Source organism: Pseudophryne corroboree, chromosome 6, assembly GCF_028390025.1.
Source record: "Pseudophryne corroboree isolate aPseCor3 chromosome 6, aPseCor3.hap2, whole genome shotgun sequence".
NCBI lineage: Eukaryota > Metazoa > Chordata > Amphibia > Anura > Myobatrachidae > Pseudophryne > Pseudophryne corroboree.
This window is the reverse complement of record NC_086449.1, coordinates 705148000-705169410: the sequence shown is the minus strand read 5'-3', so window position 1 is coordinate 705169410 and position 21411 is coordinate 705148000. Positions and strand designations below refer to the sequence as shown.

General features: G+C 48.5%; 1 protein-coding gene across 1 annotated transcript; it reads right to left on the bottom strand.

The window, feature by feature from the left end:
- Positions 1-7944: 7944 nt before the first annotated feature.
- Positions 7945-11719, bottom strand: LOC134934668 (uncharacterized). The gene is made up of 3 exons (XM_063930049.1): positions 11312-11719; positions 10946-11232; positions 7945-8167 (listed from the first exon to the last, which is right to left on the bottom strand). The coding sequence occupies exons 1-3, from the start codon at positions 11717-11719 to the stop codon at positions 7945-7947; spliced, it is 918 nt and encodes a 305-aa protein (XP_063786119.1).
- Positions 11720-21411: the final 9692 nt, after the last annotated feature.

Here is a 21411-nt window from a genome sequence, read left to right as displayed (position 1 = left end):
AAGAGGCGCAATGAGGTAGCTGTGTGACTAAGCTCAGCGACCCAAGTGGCCGACACAAACACCTGGCCCATCTAGGAGTGGCACTGCAGTGTCAGACAGGATGGCACTTGAAAAAAATAGTCCCCAAACAGCACATGATGCAAAGAAAAAAAGAGGCGCAATGAGGTAGCTGTGTGACTAAGCTAAGCGACCCTAGTGGCCGACACAAACACCTGGCCCATCTAGGAGTGGCACTGCAGTGTCAGACAGGATAGCACTTGAAAAAAATAGTCCCCAAACAGCACATGATGCAAAGAAAAAAAGAAGCGCAATGAGGTAGCTGTGTGACTAAGCTAAGCGACCCTAGTGGCCGACACAAACACCTGGCCCATCTAGGAGTGGCACTGCAGTGTCAGACAGGATGGCACTTGAAAAAAATAGTCCCCAAACAGCACATGATGCAAAGAAAAAAAGAGGCGCAATGAGGTAGCTGTGTGACTAAGCTAAGCGACCCTAGTGGCCGACACAAACACCTGGCCCATCTAGGAGTGGCACTGCAGTGTCAGACAGGATGGCACTTGAAAAAAATAGTCCCCAAACAGCACATGATGCAAAGAAAAAAAGAGGCGCACCAAGGTCGCTGTGTGACTAAGCTAAGCGACCCAAGTGGCCGACACAAACACCTGGCCCATCTAGGAGTGACACTGCAGTGTCAGGCAGGATGGCCATTCAAAAAAATAGTCCCCAAACGGCACATGATGCAAAGAAAAATGAAAGAAAAAAGAGGTGCAAGATGGAATTGTCCTTGGGCCCTCCCACCCACCCTTATGTTGTATAAACAGGACATGCACACTTTAACGAACCCATCATTTCAGCGACAGGGTCTGCCACACGACTGTGACTGAAATGACTGGTTGGTTTGGGCCCCCACCAAAAAAGAAGCAATCAATCTCTCCTTGCACAAACTGGCTCTACAGAGGCAAGATGTCCACCTCATCATCATCGTCCGATTCATCACCCCTTTCACTGTGTACATCCCCTTCCTCACAGATTATTAATTCGTCCCCACTGGAATCTACCATCTCAGGTCCCCGTGTACTTTCTGGAGGCAATTGCTGCTATTGAATGTCTCCACGGAGGAATTGATTATAATTCATTTTAATGAACATCATCTTCTCCACATTTTCTGGAAGTAACCTCGTACGCCGATTGCTGACAAGGTGAGCGGCTGCACTAAACACTTTCGGAGTACACACTGGAGGGAGGGCAACATAGGTAGAATAAAGCCAGTTTCTGCAAGGGCCTCCAAATTGCCTCTTTTTCCTGCCAGTATACGTACGGACTGTCTGACGTGCCTACTTGGATGCGGTCACTCATATAATCCTCCACCATTCTTTCAATGGTGAGAGAATCATATGCAGTGACAGTAGACGACATGTCAGTAATCGTTGGCAGGTCCTTCAGTCTGGACCAGATGTCAGCACTCGCTCCAGACTGCCCTGCATCACCGCCAGCGGATGGGCTCGGAATTCTTAGCCTTTTCCTCGCACCCCCAGTTGCGGGAGAATGTGAAGGAGGAGCTGTTGACGGGTCACGTTCCGCTTGACTTGACAATTTTCTCACCAGCAGGTCTTTGAACCCCTGCAGACTTGTGTCTGCTGGAAAGAGAGATACAACGTAGGTTTTAAATCTAGGATCGAGCACGGTGGCCAAAATGTAGTGCTCTGATTTCAACAGATTGACCACCCGTGAATCCTGGTTAAGCGAATGAAGGGCTCCATCCACAAGTCCCACATGCCTAGCGGAATTGCTCTGTTTTAGCTCCTCCTTTAATGTCTCCAGCTTCTTCTGCAAAAGCCTGATGAGGGGAATGACCTGACTCAGGCTGGCAGTGTCTGAACTGACTTCACGTGTGGCAAGTTCAAAGGGTTGCAGAACCTTGCACAACGTTGAAATCATTCTCCACTGCGCTTGAGACAGGTGCATTCCACCTCCTTTGCCTATATCGTGGCCAGATGTATAGGCTTGAATGGCCTTTTGCTGCTCCTCCATCCTCTGAAGGATATAGAGGGTTGAATTCCACCTCGTTACCACCTCTTGCTTCAGATGATGGCAGGGCAGGTTCAGGTATTTTTGGTGGTGCTCCAGTCTTCTGTACGCGGTGCCTGAACGCCGAAAGGGGCCCGCAATTCTTCGGGCCACTGACAGCATCTCTTGCACGCCCCTGTCGTTTTTTTAAATAATTTTGCACCACCAAATTTAAGGTATGTGAAAAACATGGGACGTGCTGGAATTTGCCCTGATGTAATGCACGCACAATATTGCTGGCGTTGTCCGATGTCACAAATCCCCAGGAGAGTTCAATTGGGGTAAGCCATTCTGCGATGATCTTCCTCAGTTGCCGTAAGAGGTTTTCAGCTGTGTGCGTATTCTGGAAAGCGGTGATACAAAGCGTAGCCTGCCTAGGAACGAGTTGGCGTTTGCGAGATGCTGCTACTGGTGCCGCCGCTGCTGTTCTTGCAGCGGGAGGCAATACATCTACCCAGTGGGCTGTCACAATCATATAGTCCTGAGTCTGCCCTGCTCCACTTGTCCACATGTCCGTGGTTAAGTGGACATTGGGTACAACTGCATTTTTTAGGACACTGGTGAGTCTTTTTCTGAGGTCTTTGTACATTCTTGGTATCGCCTGCCTAGAGAAATGGAACCTAGATGGTATTTGGTACCGGGGACACAGTACCTCAATCAAGTCTATATAATTGCCTCTGAATTAACGATGGATACCGGAACCACGTTTCTCACCGCCCAGGCTGCCAAGGCCTGAGTTATCTGCTTTGCAGCAGGATGACTGCTGTGATATTTCATCTTCCTTGCAAAGGACTGTTGTACAGTCAATTGCTTACTGGACGTAATACAAGTGGTCTTCCGACTTCCCTTCTGGGATGACGATCGACTCCCAGCAGCAACAACAGCAGCGCCAGCAGCAGTAGGCGTTACACTCAAGGATGCATCGGAGGAATCCCAGGCAGGAGAGGAGTCGTCAGACTTGCCAGTGACATGGCCTGCAGGACTATTGGCTTTTCTGGGTAAGGAGGAAATTGACACTGAGGGAGTTGGTGGTGTGGTTTGCAGGAGCTTGGTTACAAGAGGAAGGGATTTACTGGTCAGTGGACTGCTTCCGCTGTCGCCCAAAGTTTTTGAACTTGTCACTGACTTATGATGAATGCGCTGCAGGTGACGTATAAGGGAGGATGTTCCGAGGTGGTTAACGTCCTTACCCCTACTTATTACAGCTTGACAAAGGCAACACACGGCTTGACACCTGTTGTCCGCATTTGTGTTGAAATAATTCCACACCGAAGAGCTGATTTTTTTTGTATTTTGACCAGGCATGTCAATGGCCATATTCCTCCCACGGACAACAGGTGTCTCCCCGGGTGCCTGACTTAAACAAACCACCTCACCATCAGAATCCTCCTTGTCAATTTCCTCCCCAGCGCCAGCAACACCCATATCCTCATCCTGGTGTACTTCAACACTGACATCTTCAATTTGACTATCAGGAACTGGACTGCGGGTGCTCCTTCCAGCACTTGCAGGGGGCGTGCAAATGGTGCAAGGCGCAAGCTCTTCCCATCCAGTGTTGGGAAGGTCAGGCATCGCAACCGACACAATTGGACTCTCCTTGGGGATTTGTGATTTCGAAGAACGCACAGTTCTTTGCTGTGCTTTTGCCAGCTTAAGTCTTTTCTTTTTTCTAGCGAGAGTATGAGTGCTTCCATCCTCATGTGAAGCTGAACCACTAGCCATGAACATAGGCCAGGGCCTCAGCCGTTCCTTGCCACTCCGTGTCGTAAATGGCATATTGGCAAGTTTACGCTTCTCCTCAGACGCTTTTAATTTTGATTTTTGAGGCATTTTACTGATCTTTTGTGTTTTGGATTTTACATGCTCTGTACTATGATATAGGGCATCGGCCTTGGCAGACGACGTTGATGGCATTTCATCGACTCGGCCATGACTAGTGGCAGCAGCTTCAGCACGAGGTGGAAGTGGATCTTGATCTTTCCCTATTTTTTTAACCTCCACATTTTTGTTCTCCATATTTTAATGCGCACAACTAAAAGGCACCACAGGTATACAATGTAGATGGATGGATAGTATACTTAATGGATGACGAGTGACGACACAGAGGTAGGTACAGCAGTGGCCTACCGTACTGCTATATACAGTATAATGGACCTGGTGGACACTGTCAGCAGACTGCTAAACTACTAGTATAAAAAAAAAGCCACCACAGGTATACAATGTAGATGGATGGATAGTATACTTAATGGATGACGAGTGACGACACAGAGGTAGGTATAGCAGTGGCCTACAGTACTGCTATATACAGTATAATGGACCTGGTGGACACTGTCAGCAGACTGCTAAACTACTAGTATAACAAAAAAAAGCCACCACAGGTATACAATGTAGATGGATGGATAGTATACTTTATGGATGACGAGTGACGACACAGAGGTAGGTACCGCAGTGGCCTACCGTACTGCTATATACAGTATAATGGACCTGGTGGACACTCAGCAGACTGCTAAACTACTAGTATAAAAAAAAGCCACCACAGGTATACAATATAGATGGATTGATAGTATACTTTATGGATGACAAGTGACGACACAGAGGTAGGTACAGCAGTGGCCTACCGTACTGCTATATACAGTATAATGGACCCGGTGGACACTGTCAGCAGACTGCTAAACTACTAGTATAAAAAAAGAGCCACCACAGGTATACAATGTAGATGGATGGATAGTATACTTTATGGAAGACGAGTGACGACACAGAGGTAGGTACAGCAGTGGCCTACCGTACTGCTATATACAGTATAATGGACCTGGTGGACACTGTTAGCAGACTGCTAAACTACTAGTATAAAAAAAAAGCCACCATAGGTATACAATGTAGATGGATGGATAGTATACTTAATGGATGACGAGTGACGACACAGAGGTAGGTACAGCAGTGGCCTACCGTACTGCTATATACAGTATAATGGACCTGGTGGACACTGTCTGCAGACTGCTAAACTACTAGTATAAAAAAAAAGCCACCACAGGTATACAATGTAGATGGATGGATAGTATACTTTATGGATGACGAGTGACGACACAGAGGTAGGTACAGCAGTGGCCTACCGTACTGCTATATACAGTATAATGGACCTGGTGGACACTGTCAGCAGACTGCTAAACTACTAGTATAAAAAAAAGCCACCATAGGTATACAATGTAGATGGATGGATAGTATACTTAATGGATGACGAGTGACGACACAGAGGCACAGAGATATGTACAGCAGTGGCCTACCGTACTGCTATATACAGTATAATGGACCTGGTGGACACTGTCAGCAGACTGCTAAACTACTAGTATAAAAAAAAGCCACCACAGGTATACAATGTAGATGGATGGATAGTATACTTTATGGATGACGAGTGACGACACAGAGGTAAGTACAGCAGTGGCCTACCGTACTGCTATATACAGTATAATGGACCTGGTGGACACTGTCAGCAGACTGCTAAACTACTAGTATAAAAAAAAAGCCTCCACAGGTATACAATGTAGATGGATGGATAGTATACTTTATGGATGACGAGTGACGACACAGAGGTAGGTACAGCAGTGGCCTACCGTACTGCTATATACAGTATAATGGACCTGGTGGACACTGTCAGCAGACTGCTAAACTACTAGTATAAAAAAAAGCCACCACAGGTATACAATGTAGATGGATGGATAGTATACTTTATGGATGACGAGTGACGACACAGAGGTAGGTACAGCAGTGGCTTACCGTACTGCTATATACAGTATAATGGACCTGGTGGACACTGTCAGCAAACTGCTAAACTACTAGTATAAAAAAAAAAGCCACAGGAGTGTTTTTCAGGCAGACAAACGTATACTGGTGGTCACTGTCAGCAAAACTCTGCACTGTACTCCTGCTATAGCTGCTCCCCAGTCCCCACAATTAAGCAGTGTGAGCACTCAGCACAGATATATCATGCAGCACACTGAGCACAGATATGGTATGGAGCGTTTTTTTCAGGCAGAGAAGAGAACGGATAAAAAACTGGTGGTCACTATCAGCAAAACTCTGCACTGTACTCCTCCTAACAGCTGCTCCCCAATCCTCCCCACAATAGTAAAATAAACAAGCAAAGCAATCAGATCAACTGTCTCGTATATAAACGGAGAGGACGCCAGCCACGTCCTCTCCCTATCAATCTCAATGCACGTGTGAAAATGGCGGCGACGCGCGGCTGCTTATATAGAATCTGAATCTCGCGAGAATCCGACAGCGGGATGATGACGTTCGGGCGCGCACGGGTTAGCCGAGCAAGGCGGGAAGGTTCTAACCTGCCTCGGACCCGTGTGAAAAAGGTGACGTTTGGGGGGTTAAGCCGAACCCGCTCATCACTAGATATTAATACATGAATATACCTGTACAGAGCCCAGGGCCGGACTGGGACTAAAAATAGGCCCTGGCATTTTCGAAGCACACAGGCCCACCTCTGTGACTCCTCCCCTTACTATTCCTGACTCCTCCCACTTATTAGTCTATGCTCTTACAAATATAATTAATATTCTAACAACATACAAGCGTACATCATTCTCTATTAAAATACACACAACCAGTGGTTGAAGAGGACATTTTTAAGTGGGGGTATGGAAATGTGAAGTTTGTAATTATGCGCGCGCCTCCGGAAAAGGGGGCGTGGCCACTCAAAGGGGGCGTGGCCTTCAGTGTAGTTTTCCACACCATACACCCCTTATACGCATTATGTACCACAATAGTAGGACCGCTTATACTATCTAGTACTGGCGCCTCTTTCACATTATACCACACAGTATGAGCCAAAATTCACATTATAGCACCCGGTATGAGCCGAAATGTACATTATATGCCCCCAATAGTGCAGTGCCAGATCCACAATTGCCCCCACAGTGCCAGGTATACAAATGCCCCACAGTGCCAGGTATACAAATGCTCCACAGTGCCAGGTATACAAATGCCCCCACAGTTCCAGATCCACAAATGCCCCACAGTGCCAGGTATACAAATGCCCCCACAGTGCCAGATCCACAAATGCCCCCACAGTGCCAGATCCACAAATGCCCCCACAGTGCCAGGTATACAAATGCTCCCACAGTGCCAGATCCACAAATGCCCCCACAGTGCCAGATCCACAAATGCCCCCACAGTGCCAGATCCACAGATGCCCCCACAGTGCCAGGTATACAAATGCCCCCACAGTGCCAGGTAAACAATTGCCCCCACAGTGCCAGGTATACAAATGCCCCACAGTGCCAGCCAATTGCCCCCACAGTGCCAGCCAGGTATACAATTGCCCCCACAGCAGCCAGTGCTGCAGCTGCTTACTGCTGCTACACTGCTGCTGCTGCTGCTGCTCCTCCTCCGGGCTCCGGCTGTGAGGGACGGGTGAGTCAAGAGAGGTAGCGCCCGCCAGCGCGGCTGTGTCTGGCGCGGCGGCGTATAGCGGACGTCGTTCAAACCAGCCGCCGGTTCGTGAGCCAATCAGAGCTTGCGGACCGGCGGCTTCTGATTGGCTGCCGGTCCGCAAGCTCTGATTGGCTCGCGAACCGGCGGCTGGTTTGAAGTCCGCTATACGCCGCCGCGCCAGACACAGCCGCGCTGGCGGGCGCTCTCCTCTCCTGACAGCTGAGACATGCTGCCGCCGGACTGAGCGGCAGCGTGTCTCAGTCAGCGCTGGACCGGCCCACGTGGCCATCGGACCTTCTGGCATTTGCCAGAAGTGCCAGATGGCCAGTCCGGCCTTGACAGAGCCTAACCACAGTAGAAAAAGATTATTTGGATATACAGTGAGCTCAAATCCCATGGTATTCTAGGAATATATTAACCTAAGTTCATAACATATCATGCAGTCTTTAGATGAAATTTCCAAGCATAAGCAAATAAAAACATTTCCAAGACACCAATCATGCATAAGTGTAGGGAAAAACTGGGGCCAGTGTGCACCACTAATGCAGACAGATACAGTAGCACATACTTTGGTGGGGTTAGATCCCAAAAATATGAATGGATCATATTAGTTTCTTCAGGTTGCACATCATCACACATATAATGAACATGCAATTTCCTGAAAGGCAAACTCAACATACAAGTATTGGCAATCCTAATGCTGTATCACAATATCACTGATACGTTGATCACAATTGTATACTGTATTTATTATTATTATTATTATTATTATTATTATTATTATTAATATCCTTATTTATATGACACCACAAGGGTCGTACAGCTCCAAACAAAGCACATAAACAAATAACCACACAAGAAACAGTGACTTACTGTATAATTAGAGAACATTGCATCAGAGGCGGGATCCGAGTCCGGCCCTGGTTTTCCCATTAGACTCGGATCCCAAAATGAGGCAAAACGTCATCCTCCCGCTGTTAAGGTGTGTACACACGGTGAGATCCTTGCTATGTCCTATTTTTTCTTGAGATTTCCCTTGAACTCCCCGGAGGCCAGATAGGACAGATTTTGACTAACTTTTCTTGAGATCTGTGTTTGTGTGCTTAAGATTTTGGCTTATGTGAGATTTTGCCTTATGTGAGATTTCGGCTTATGTGAGATTTTGACTATCTCATTATAATAGTGGGATGGCATTACAGGGTTAGGGGGAGTGTCTTTTTCGACTGTCAGCCATTTTTAAAACAGTGCATTTCTGCTCTGTGGCTGATTTTTGTTGCCATTTTTTTCCAGTGAACCTATGGATTCTACATGGACAAGAGGACCGAGGGGCTGCGTGGGACACTAGGTAAGTATGTGCGAGTGTGTTGGTGTGTGTGTCAATAAACTTTTACCTTCACGGTGTGTGTGTTTTGTCTTTCTTGGGGTATTTCATTTGTTGTGGAACTATAGGTACCAGCAGGCCTTTTAATTCTCTGCATGCTGGTACTTGTGGTTCTCCAAGTACCAGCATGTGGGGAGGCTTGCTGGGACTTGTAGTTCCACAGCAAAAGACAATATTCTTTTTTGACACAATTTTGACTATCAGCCCGGCACCCACCGCCCAGGGGTGCTGGGGACAGCCTCGGGCTTCACCTCTGGCCCTTGGGTGCCTGGAGGTGGGGGGGCCCTTTATTTAATGGGTCCCCAACCCCCCAGGGAACCCCGGCCAGGGGTGACTAGTTGGAGGTGTGTGATGCTGTGGCCGCAGGGACCTGTATAAAAGTGTCCCCCGGCTGCGGCATCACCTCCCTGGCTAGTGGAGCCCGGTGCTGGTTTCAAAAATATGGGGGACCCCTACTCTTTGTCCCCCGTATTTTTGGAACCAGGACCGGACCAAGAGCCCGGTGCTGGTTGCTTAAATATGGGGGACCCCTACTCCATTTTTCCCTCATATTTTTGAAACCAGGACCGGCTCAAAGAGCCCGAGGCTGGTTATGTTTTTTGGGGGGACATGCACATAATTTTTTTTTTTTTTTAACACTTAACATTTTTACACAGAAGCATGCACGGATCTTACTGGTCTGTGTATGCTTCTGAGTAAGGGGGTCATTCTAACCTGATTGCTTGCTGCAGTTCTCAGCGATCAGGTCAGAAGTACGCAGAATGGCCGACAGCTGTCGTGGCCTTGAGATCACCTCTGCCTGATTGACAGGCTGAGGCGGGAGGGGGCGGCACGGCGGCGTTCGGCTGCCGTTTTGTGGGCGCGGTCCGCCCAACGCAGCCGTGGTCAGACTGTGCGGGGGGGCAGGCCGCAGCAGCGTGGCGTCACACGGAGCCGCTGTGACCCGGCCAACGACTAGTAGCTCCCGCCTAGCGCGCAAAAGTTGTGCTGGCTGGGAGTTACTACTGAAGTGCAAAAGCATTGCAGCTGTATGATGCTTTTGCACTTATGTGGGCCTGACACGCGGGGCAGACTAGCCCTGTGCATGGCGGCCCCCTGCATGTCAGTGTGCCTGATCGTAGACCTGCAAAATTATGCAGGGCTACGATCAGGTCTGAATTAGTCTCTAATAAAACATGACCCCAAAAAAACATAAAAAAGATGTGGTTTTCGGCAGTATCCCCCCCACCCCCACCTCAGCAACACTCAACTCCCATCCACCCCCCCCCCCCAAAAAAAAAAAAAAAACACCACCCCCCCCACCTAAAAATGCTACAGGGCGTTTTTACTACCTGCCGATAACACAATATAAGCCCCTTTACATTTTTTAAAAAATACACAACACAGTTTGATTTTTCGTAAACTTTATAAAAATATTAAATGCCAACGCCAACTCTGGCCAGGATTCATAAGCTGTACCATGAGAACGAGTGCCTTTGGACAGGGACTATGCCAACAGAACAGGAAACGGGCAAATCCGAGTACAGTAGAGGTAAACAGTGCAATTTTGCCTTGGGTGAAGAACATCATCAAATTTCCAAACAGTCTTGAAGGAACACAAGAAGTGCAGTCTTCACAACGATCCGTAGTCCGGGACAGTGAGGACACAAAACCGACGCTGCAGTACTAATGACCTCAATACAGTTCACTTTGAGCAAGAGCGTAGGATAAGGTCACCAGCAGATTTTTCAAACAAAACTAAAAAACCGGGTCCAAAAAACTAATTATAAATGAAAAAAGCGTGGGTCGCCCAGCACAGAGGACTGTGTACTCTGCATGTCAGAGTACATGCCACTGGACGAGGTGCTAGATTGGGGGGAGGGGCTGGGCTGTGTGGCTCCCGACGGAAAAAAATACGGTTGCTGAGGGGGGTTTACCGGCGCATGCTCCATGGGGGGGTTGTTTGGGAAGGGGGGACGGGACAAATTTGGGTGATACCAAGGGTCAGTTGGCACTATCTCACACGCCGACACCAGTGTTTGGCGCCTGCCGCGTGAGACAGTCTCATTGACTAACCGTTGGACGATGAATTTTTGATCATCCGTCATCAGGCACATTTCCGATGCAATAAAATTGCCAAATTGTTGTTCGGCATCCGGGGGCCTATGCAAAACCTCCTCAGCGCGTTGAAAAAACTGCTGGGAGCCAGAGGGGGTGCTATAGGGTGAAGAAGTGGTCCTCCTTGCCGTGCGCCTCGGTCTTCCTGGGCGCGCCTGTGGGGGTGCCACCGGCTCCGCTACCGGCTCCTCCACTTCTGCCCCTTGGCCTGTGGTAGGCTCCACCTCCAGCTCCGGGGTAGCATCCTGCAATATAAGAAAAACAAAAATTAGGTCTATGTCAAAATTGGTGGGTGGCATATGAAACAAATGTGTGTGTACTTACCAGATCCAGACTCTCCTGGGCCTCCTCTTCGACAAGAACTGGAGACTCTGGATCTAGAGCGTCCCGTGACCTTACCCGCGCCTCTTGCTCTATAATGAACTGAATTTGGTCATAGTACCACAGCGTCGGTTTATAGACCTCATCAGTCCCGGCTCCGGATCGCTGTGAATCTTGCACCTTCTTGCGTTCCTTCACGAACACTGTTCGGAAATTTGAAATTTTTTTCTTCACCCAATTGACATCAACATCAGAGTTTTTGCCTCTACTGTACTCAATAAGCTGCTGATATGCCCGATTCCGCTTGATTCTGTTGGCATAGTCCGGGCTTCTGACACGCCACAGGCACTCGTTCTGACGGTACAGATCAATGAATCCTGACCAGAATTGGCGGTACTCCTCAGATGACATTGCTGGTTGAAAATACAATAACACAATTAGCCGACAAAATACAACCGTCACATACAAAAAGTCTAAAAATACTATTTATCTATCTATCTATCTATCTATCTATCTATCTATCTATCTATCTATCTATATATATCTATCTATCTATATATCTATCTATATCTATCTATCTCTATATATATATATATATATATATATCTACCCCAAAAATGCATCCCTTAATGTGTCGCCAGCATCCCCCCGGCAAGGGGGCGTGTCCTCATTATTTAAATGTGCTGGCCTCATTTTAATGGGCGTGCCTCATCTGAAAAGACTACCTCAAACCCCAGTATTTGACAGTGTACCAACAGATCACGCCCACCATAGGGAAATAAAAATTCAACCATCTTAAGCCCCACACAGTAATGCCCCCTGCACCATATTATGCCACACTCCGCAATGCCCTTGATACATTAAATCCCCACATTATGGCAGGCAAGAGTCCACATTTTATACATTACTGCAGGCAAGTGTCCCCCTTTTTACACATTATGGCAGGCACGTGTCCCCATTTTATACATCAGGGCAGAATGCCCATTTTATACATTACTGCAGGCAATTGTCCCCATTTTTTACATCACGGCAGGTAAGAGTCCACTTTTTACCAGTGGCGTGCGGTGAGGTCAGTGGCTAGTGAGGCACTACAGCCATAATGTTCACCGAATCCTGCCGATGACCCCTACCGCTGCCGAGCCAATGCCCACTACTGCCTATGAGCCAATGTGCGCCCACCATCAACTCACCCAGCCCTCTGCCACTAATTTGCATCTCCAGGCCTGCCTGCTCATCATACTAGTAATATATTGTACATTTTTATAGAATAAATAATAATTACTGATTGGGAAGGGAGTGGGAGGAGGACATGAATGCAATGTTGTTGTCCAGGGCTTCCATTAACTTAATGGAGAAGGGTCTGAATGTGTTAAAAAAGTAAAAAAAAAATATGCGTGGGGTCCCCCCTCCTAAGTATAACCAGCCTCGGGCTCTTTGAGCCAGTCCTGGTTGTTTAAATACTGGGAAAAAATTGGACAGAGGTTCCCCGTATTTCGACAACCAGCACCGGGCTCTTAGTCCGGTCCTGGTTCCAAAAATATGGGGGACAAAAGATGTAGGGGTCCCCCGTATTTTTAAAACCAGCACCGGGCTCCACTAGCCAGGGACATAATGCCACAGCCGGGGGACACATTTATGGAGGTCCCTGCGGCCGTGGCATTACCCCCCAAACTAGTCACCCCTGGCCTGGGGATCACCTTGCGATCTGCACTATCTTTTCTTCCGATTCTGACTATATAGTCAGAATCGGAAGAAAAAATTGTACCGTGTGTACACACCCTTAGAGTCCCACGGGTTTTGCATCGTGTAAAGGTCTCCTGTGATCGGCGCACAACTTCACTCCAGCTGTGGAGCTTCAATGGTGCAGTATGTCCAGGGGTGCTGTGTCTGTCCAGGGTTGCTGTGTCTGTCCAGTGATGCTGTGTTGTTCATCCAGGGGCTGATGTGTCGTACAGGGGTGCTGTGTCCATCCAGGGGCTGCTGTTTCCATGCAGGGGCTGCTGTGTCAATCCAGGGGCTACTATCTGTGTCCACCCAGGGGCTGCTGTCTGTGTTCATCCAGGGGCTGCTGAACTGTGTCTGTTCAGAGGCTGTAGGCTATATCCGTCCAGGGTCTCTGCTGTGTCCATCCAGGGTCTCTGCTGTGTCTTTCCAGGGGCTATGCTGTGTCCGATCAGGAGCTCTGCTCCAGTGGGGGAAAAAAAGTAAAAAATCTAAGTTAAAAAAAGTTTATGTTGTACCCCAGTGTAATATTCATACATGTACTGTGATGCTGCAGGCTGTACCCCAATTTCATCCAAGTATTGTGACACTGCAGGTCATACCACAGCTTAATATTCATACACATATTGTGCCGCTGCAGGTCAGACCGCAGTGTAATATTCATACATGTACTGTGATGCTGCAGGCTGTACCCCAATTTCATCCAAGTATTGTGACACTGCTGGTCATACCACAGCTTAATATTCTTATGCATATGTGTATCCATAACACAAGTACTGTGATGCCTCAGGCTGTACCTTACCTTAGTGTGTATCCATAACGCAAGTACTGTTACCTCTGGCTGTACCCCAGTGTGTATCCATAACACAAGTACTGTGATGTCTCAGGCTGTGCCTTAGTGTGTATCCATAACACAAGTACTGTAATGCCTCAGGCTGTGCCTTAGTGTGTATCCATAACACAAGTACTGTGATGTCTCAGGCTGTGCCTTAGTGTGTATCCATAACACAAGTACTGTGATGTCTCAGGCTGTGCCTTAGTGTGTATCCATAACACAAGTACTGTGATGCCTCAGGCTGTGCCTTAGTGTGTATCCATAACACAAGTACTGTGATGTCTCAGGCCATACCCCAGTGTGTGTCCATAATGCAAGTACTGTGATACCTCAGGCTGTACCCCAGTGTGTATCCATAACACAAGTACTGTGATGTCTCAGGCCATACCCCAGTGTGTGTCCATAATGCAAGTACTGTGATACCTCAGGCTGTACCCCAGTGTGTATCCATAACACAAGTACTGTGATGTCTCAGGCCATACCCCAGTGTGTGTTCATAATGCAAGTACTTTGACACCTCAGGCTGTATGTCAGTGTGTATCCATAATGCAAGTACTGTGACTCATCATGTCATACCCCATTATATTCACATAAGCAGTGTAACTCTGCTGTTTCATTTTTAAGCAAAGTTAAAAAAAAGTTAGTAAAAAGTAAATTGTTTTTGTTGTGTGTGCTGTACATCACTGCATTGTTGCTCACATACATATGATGCCCGGCAGTGTGGTCATTTGCAAAAAAAAAAAAAGTAAAAAAGATAAATTGTTCTATTGCTGTACTGCTTCATGTTTTTCAATATGGATAACAGTTATAAATGAGCAGGAACCACATACTAGTGCTGAAGTTGCTGCTACCAGTCATGACGATACTAGTCCTTCAATGTCATCTTCTAAAGCCAAGGGCATAGAGGGTTTAAGTCAGGGCATGTAAAATCAAGAGAACAATGGGCCTAATTCTTAGTTGATCGCAGCAGAAAATTTGTTAGCAGTTGGGCAAAACCATGTGCACTGCAGGGGGGGGGGGCAGATATAACATGTGCAGAGAGAGTTAGATTTGGGTGGGGTGTATTCAAACTGAAATCTAAATTGCAGTGTAAAAATAAAGCAACCAGTATTTACCCTGCACAGAAAATAAGATTTTACTCACCGGTTAATCTATTTCTCGTAGTCCGTAGTGGATGCTGGGGACTCCGTAAGGACCATGGGGAATAGACGGGCTCCGCAGGAGACTGGGCTCTCTAAGAAAGATTTAGTACTACTGGTGTGCACTGGCTCCTCCCTCTATGCCCCTCCTTCAGACCTCAGTTAAGGAAACTGTGCCCGGAAGAGCTGACATTACAAGGAAAGGATTTTGGAATCCAGGGTAAGACTCATACCAGCCACACCAATCACACCATATAACTTGTGATAAACTTACCCAGTCAACAGTATGAACAACAACAGAGCATCAAACAATGGATGCCAACATAACATAACCCTTTATTAAGCAATAACTATATACACGTATTGCAGAAAGTCCGCACTTGGGACGGGCGCCCAGCATCCACTACGGACTACGAGAAATAGATTTACCGGTGAGTAAAATCTTATTTTCTCTAACGTCCTAGTGGATGCTGGGGACTCCGTAAGGACCATGGGGATTATACCAAAGCTCCCAAACGGGCGGGAGAGTGCGGATGACTCTGCAGCACCGAATGGGCAAACACAAGGTCCTCCTCAGCCAGGGTATCAAACTTGTAGAACTTAGCAAATGTGTTTGAACCCGACCAAGTAGCTGCTCGGCAAAGCTGTAATGCCGAGACCCCTCGGGCAGCCGCCCAAGAAGAGCCCACTTTCCTTGTGGAATGGGCTTTCACTGATTTTGGATGCGGCAATCCAGCCGCAGAATGCGCCTGCTGAATCGTGTTACAGATCCAGCGAGCAATGGTTTGCTTTGAAGCAGGAGCACCCAGCTTGTTGGATGCATACAGGATAAACAGCGAGTCAGTTTTCCTGACTCCAGCCGTCCTGGCTACATAGATCTTCAAAGCCCTGACTACATCAAGCAACTTGGAATCCTCCAAGTCACGAGTAGCCGCAGGCACCACAATGGGTTGGTTCAAATGAAAAGATGACACCACCTTCGGCAGAAATTGCGGACGAGTCCGTAATTCTGCCCTGTCCATATGGAAAACCAGATAGGGGCTTTTACATGACAAAGCCGCCAATTCTGACACACGCCTAGCCGAAGCTAAGGCCAATAGCATGACCACCTTCCACGTGAGATACTTTAGCTCCACGGTCTTAAGTGGCTCAAACCAGTGGGATTTCAGAAAACCCAACACCACGTTGAGATCCCAAGGTGCCACTGTTGGCACAAAAGGGGGCTGAATATGCAGCACTCCCTTAACAAACGTCTGAACCTCAGGAAGAGAAGCCAGTTCCTTTTGAAAGAAAATGGATAGAGCCGAAATCTGGACCTTTATGGATCCAAACTTCAAGCCCATAGTCACTCCAGACTGTAGGAAGTGCAGGAACCGGCCCAGCTGGAATTCCTCTGTAGGGGCCTTCCTGGCCTCACACCAGGCAACATATTTTCGCCATATACGGTGATAGTGTTTTGCCGTCACGTCCTTCCTAGCCTTTATCAGCGTAGGAATAACTTCATCCGGAATGCCTTTTTCCGCTAGGATCCTGCGTTCAACCGCCATGCCGTCAAACGCAGCCGCGGTAAGTCTTGGAACAGACAGGGCCCCTGTTGCAGCAGGTCCTGTCTGAGAGGCAGAGGCCATGGGTCCTCTGTGAGCATTTCTTGCAGTTCCGGGTACCAAGTCCTTCTTGGCCAATCCAGAACAATGAGAATTGGTCTCACTCCTCTTTTTCTTACGATTCTCAGCACCTTGGGTATGAGAGGAAGAGGAGGAAACACATAGACCGACTGGAACACCCACGGTGTTACTAGTGCGTCCACAGCTATTGCCTGAGGGTCTTTTGACCTGGCGCAATAACTTTGTAGCTTTTTGTTGAGACGGGGTGCCATCATGTCCACCTGTGGCAGTTCCCATCGATTTGTAATCTGAGTGAAGACTTCGTGATGAAGTCCCCACTCTCCCGGGTGGAGGTCGTGCCTGCTGAGGAAGTCTGCTTCCCAGTTGTCCACTCCTGGAATGAACACTGCTGACAGTGCTTGCACGTGATTCTCCGCCCAACGAAGAATCCTGGTGGCTTCCGCCATCGCCACTCTGCTTCTTGTGCCGCCCTGGCGGTTTACATGAGCCACTGCGGTGATGTTGTCTGACTGAATCAGCACCGGTTGGTTGCGAAGCAGAGGCTCCGCTTGACTCAGGGCATTGTATATTGCCCTTAGTTCCAGGATATTTATGTGCAGACAAGCCTCCTGACTTGACCACAACCCTTGGAAGTTTTTTCCCTGAGTGACTGCCCCCCATCCTCGGAGGCTCGCATCCGTGGTCACCAGGACCCAGTCCTGTATGCCGAACCTGCGGCCCTCGAGAAGGTGAGCACTCTGCAGCCACCACAGAAGAGACACCCTGGCCCTGGGGGATAGGGTGATCAGCCGATGCATCTGAAGATGCGATCCGGACCACTTGTCCAACAGATCCCACTGAAAGATCCTCGCATGGAACCTGCCGAAGGGGATGGCTTCGTATGAGGCCACCATCTTTCCCAGGACTCGCGTGCAGTGATGCACCGACACCTGTTTCGGTTTTAAGAGGTCTCTGACTAGAGTCACGAGCTCCTGAGCCTTTCCCGCCGGGAGAAACACCTTCTTCTGGTCTGTGTCCAGAATCATGCCCAGAAAGGGCAGACGCGTCGTAGGAATCAGCTGCGACGTTGGTATATTCAGAATCCAGCCATGCCGCTGCAACACTTCCTGAGAGTGTGCTACGCTGATCAGCAACTGCTCCCTGGACCTCGCCTTTATGAGGAGATCGTCCAAGTATGGGATAACTGTGACTCCTTGTTTTCTCAGGATCACCATCATTTCTGCCATTACCTTGGTAAAAATTCTCGGTGCCGTGGAGAGCCCAAACGGCAACGTCTGGAATTGGTAATGACAGTCCTGTACCACAAATCTGAGGTACTCCTGATGAGGTGGATAAATGGGGACATGCAAGTAAGCATCCTTGATGTCCAGAGACACCATAAAATCCCCCTCTTCCAGGCTTGCAATGAACGCTCTGAGCGATTCCATTTTGAACTTGAATCTTTTCAGATAAATGTTCAGGGACTTTAAATTCAATATGGGTCTGACCGAACCGTCCGGTTTCGGTACCACAAACATTGTGGAATAGTATCCCCTTCCCTGTTGAAGGAGGGGAACCTTCACCACCACCTGCTGGAGATATAACTTGTGAATTGCCGCTAACACTACTTCCCTTTCTATGGGGGAAGCTGGCAGGACAGATTTGAGGTAACGGTGAGGGGGCATCACTTGAATTCCAGCTTGTATCCCTGAGACACAATCTGTATAGCCCAGGGATCCACCCGTGAGCGAACCCACTGGTGGCTGAAATTTCGGAGATGCGCCCCCACCGCTCCTGGCTCCACCTGTGGAGCCCCAGCGTCATGCGGTGGATTTAGTGGAAGCCGGGGAGGACTTCTGTTCCTGGGAACTAGCTGCATGGTGCAGTTTCTTTCCTCTACCCCTGCCTCTGGCAAGAAAGGATGCACCTCTGACCTTCTTGCTTCTTTGTGATCGAAAGGACTGCATTTGGTAATACGGTGCTTTCTTAGGCTGTGAGGGAATATATGGCAAAAAATTTGACTTCCCAGCCGTAGCTGTGGAAACTAGGTCCGATAGACCGTCCCCAAACAATTCCTCACCCTTGTAAGGCAAAACCACCATGTGCTTTTTGGAGTCGGCATCTCCTGTCCATTGCCGAGTCCACAGGACCCTTCTGGCAGAAATTGACATTGCATTTATTCTAGAGCCCAGTAGGCAAATGTCCCTCTGGGCATCCCTCATATATAGGACAGCGTCTTTTATATGCCCCAGGGTCAGTAAAATGGTATCCTTGTCTAAGGTATCCAGGTCCTCAGACAGATTATCTGTCCATGCTGCTACAGCACTACACATCCAGGCCGACGCAATCGCCGGCCTCAGTAGAGTACCTGAATGTGTATAAACAGACTTCAGGATACTTTTCTGCTTCCTATCTGCAGGATCCATTAGGGCGGCCGTATCCTGTGACGGCAGGGCCACCTTCTTAGATAAGCGTGTCAGAGCTTTATCTACCCTAGGGGAGGATTCCCAGCGCATCCTGTCCGTTGGCGGGAAACGGTACGCCATAAGTAACCTTTTGGAAATCAGCAATTTCCTATCGGGGGAATCCCACGCTTTTTCACATAACTCATTTAACTCATGTGAAGGGGGAAAAGTCACTTCTTGCTTTTTCTCCCCATACATATAAACCCTCTTGTCAGGGACAGGGTTTTCCTCTGATACGTGCAATACATCCTTAATTGCTATAATCATGTAGCGGATGGCTTTAGCCATTTTAGGCTGCAATTTTGCATCATCGTCCTCGACACTGGAGTCAGAATCCGTGTCGATATCTGTGTCAACAATTTTGGATAGTGGGCGCTTCTGAGACCCTGACGGCCTCTGCGCTGTAGGATCAGGCATGGGCTGAGACCCCGACTGTCCCAAGGCATCAGCTTTTTCCAACCTTTTATGCAAGGAGTTTACATTATCATTTAACACCTTCCACATATCCATCCAATCAGGTGTCGGCGCCGTCGGCGGAGACACGTCATTCATCTGCACTTGCTCTGCCTCCACATAGCCCTCCTCGTCAAACATGTCGACACACGCGTACCGACACACCACACACACAGGGGATGCTCTATATGAGGACAGAACCCCCACAAGGCCTTTTGGAGAGACAGAGAGAGAGTATGCCAGCACACACCCCAGCGCTATATGACCCAGGAATCACACAGTAACTTAGTGTTTACCCGGTAGCTGCTGTATATATGATTAATGCGCTGAATTTATGTGCCCCCCCTCTCTTTTTACCCTCTTTCTACCGTGAGTCTGCAGGGGAGAGCCTGGGGAGCTTCCTCTCAGCGGAGCTGTGGAGAGAAAATGGCGCTGGTGAGTGCTGAGGAAGAAGGCCCCGCCCCCTCAGCGGCGGGCTTCTGTCCCGCGATTTTGTGTAAAATTAATGGCGAGGGCTCATGCATATAACAGTGCCCGGCTGTATATATGCTGCTTTTGCCAGGAGGTAATCAATTGCTGCCCAGGGCGCCCCCCCCTGCGCCCTGCACCCTACAGTGACCGGAGTGTGTGGGTTAGTGTGGGCGCAATGGCGCACAGCTGCAGTGCTGTGTGCTACCTCAGTGAAGACAGGAGTCTTCTGCCGCCGATTTTGACGTCTTCTTGCTTCAACCCGCCGGCTTCTGTCTTCTGGCTCTGCGAGGGGGACGGCGGCGCGGCTCCGGGAACGGACGACCAAGGTTAGGTTCCTGTGTTCGATCCCTCTGGAGCTAATGGTGTCCAGTAGCCTAAGAAGCGCAACCTAGCCGCAGTTAGTAGGTTTGCTTCTCTCCCCTCAGTCCCACGTAGCAGAGAGTCTGTTGCCAGCAGAAGCTCTCTGAAAATAAAAAAACCTAACTAAAATACTTTCTTATTAGCAAGCTCAGGAGAGCTCACTAAAATGCACCCAGCTCTGTCCGGGCACAGATTCTAACTGAGGTCTGGAGGAGGGGCATAGAGGGAGGAGCCAGTGCACACCAGTAGTACTAAATCTTTCTTAGAGTGCCCAGTCTCCTGCGGAGCCCGTCTATTCCCCATGGTCCTTACGGAGTCCCCAGCATCCACTAGGACGTTAGAGAAATTAAATAACCCACCCAAATCTAACTCTCCCTGCAAATGTTATATCTGCTCTCCCCTGCACTGCACATGGGCCCTCATTCCGAGTTGATCGGTCGCAAGGCGAATTTAGCAGAGTTACACACGCTAAGCCGCCGCCTACTGGGAGTGAATCTTAGCTTCTTAAAATTGCGACCGATGTATGCGCAATATTGCGATTACTAACTACTTAGCAGTTTCAGAGTAGCTTCAGACTTACTCTGCCTGTGCGATCAGTTCAGTGCTTGTCGTTCCTGTTTGACGTCACAAACACACCCAGCGTTCGCCCAGGCACTCCCACCGTTTCTCCGGCCACTCCTGCGTTTTTCCCGGAAACGGTAGCGTTTTCAGCCACACGCCCCTGAAACGCCGTGTTTCCGCCCAGTAACACCCATTTCCTGTCAATCACATTACGATCGCCGGAGCGAAGAAAAAGCCGTGAGTAAAAATACTTTCTTCATAGTAAAGTTACTTGGCGCAGTCGCAGTGCGAACTTTGCGCATGCGTACTAAGCGGATTTTCACTGCGATGCGATGAAAAATACCGAGCGAACAACTCGGAATGAGGGCCATGGTTTTGCCCAATTGCTAACAAACTTGCTGCTGCGATCAACTCAGAATTACCCCTATTATCCAGTGTTAAAGAAACAAACACCTTTGATAAAGGGAAAGTTTGGTGCAGAAAAACACAAAAT

Bases quoted from the DNA above. Each gene is read 5' to 3' on its own strand.
- LOC134934668 (XM_063930049.1), bottom strand. From the start codon at position 11,719: ATGTCATCTGAGGAGTACCGCCAATTCTGGTCAGGATTCATTGATCTG. The intron at 11,233-11,311 runs GTAAGTACACAC...CTTATATTGCAG, and splicing joins CCCAGGAGAGTCTGGATCTG to GATGCTACCCCGGAGCTGGA. The intron at 8,168-10,945 runs GTTAGTCAATGA...TTTGCCTTTCAG, and splicing joins CAAAAATTCATCGTCCAACG to GAAATTGCATGTTCATTATA.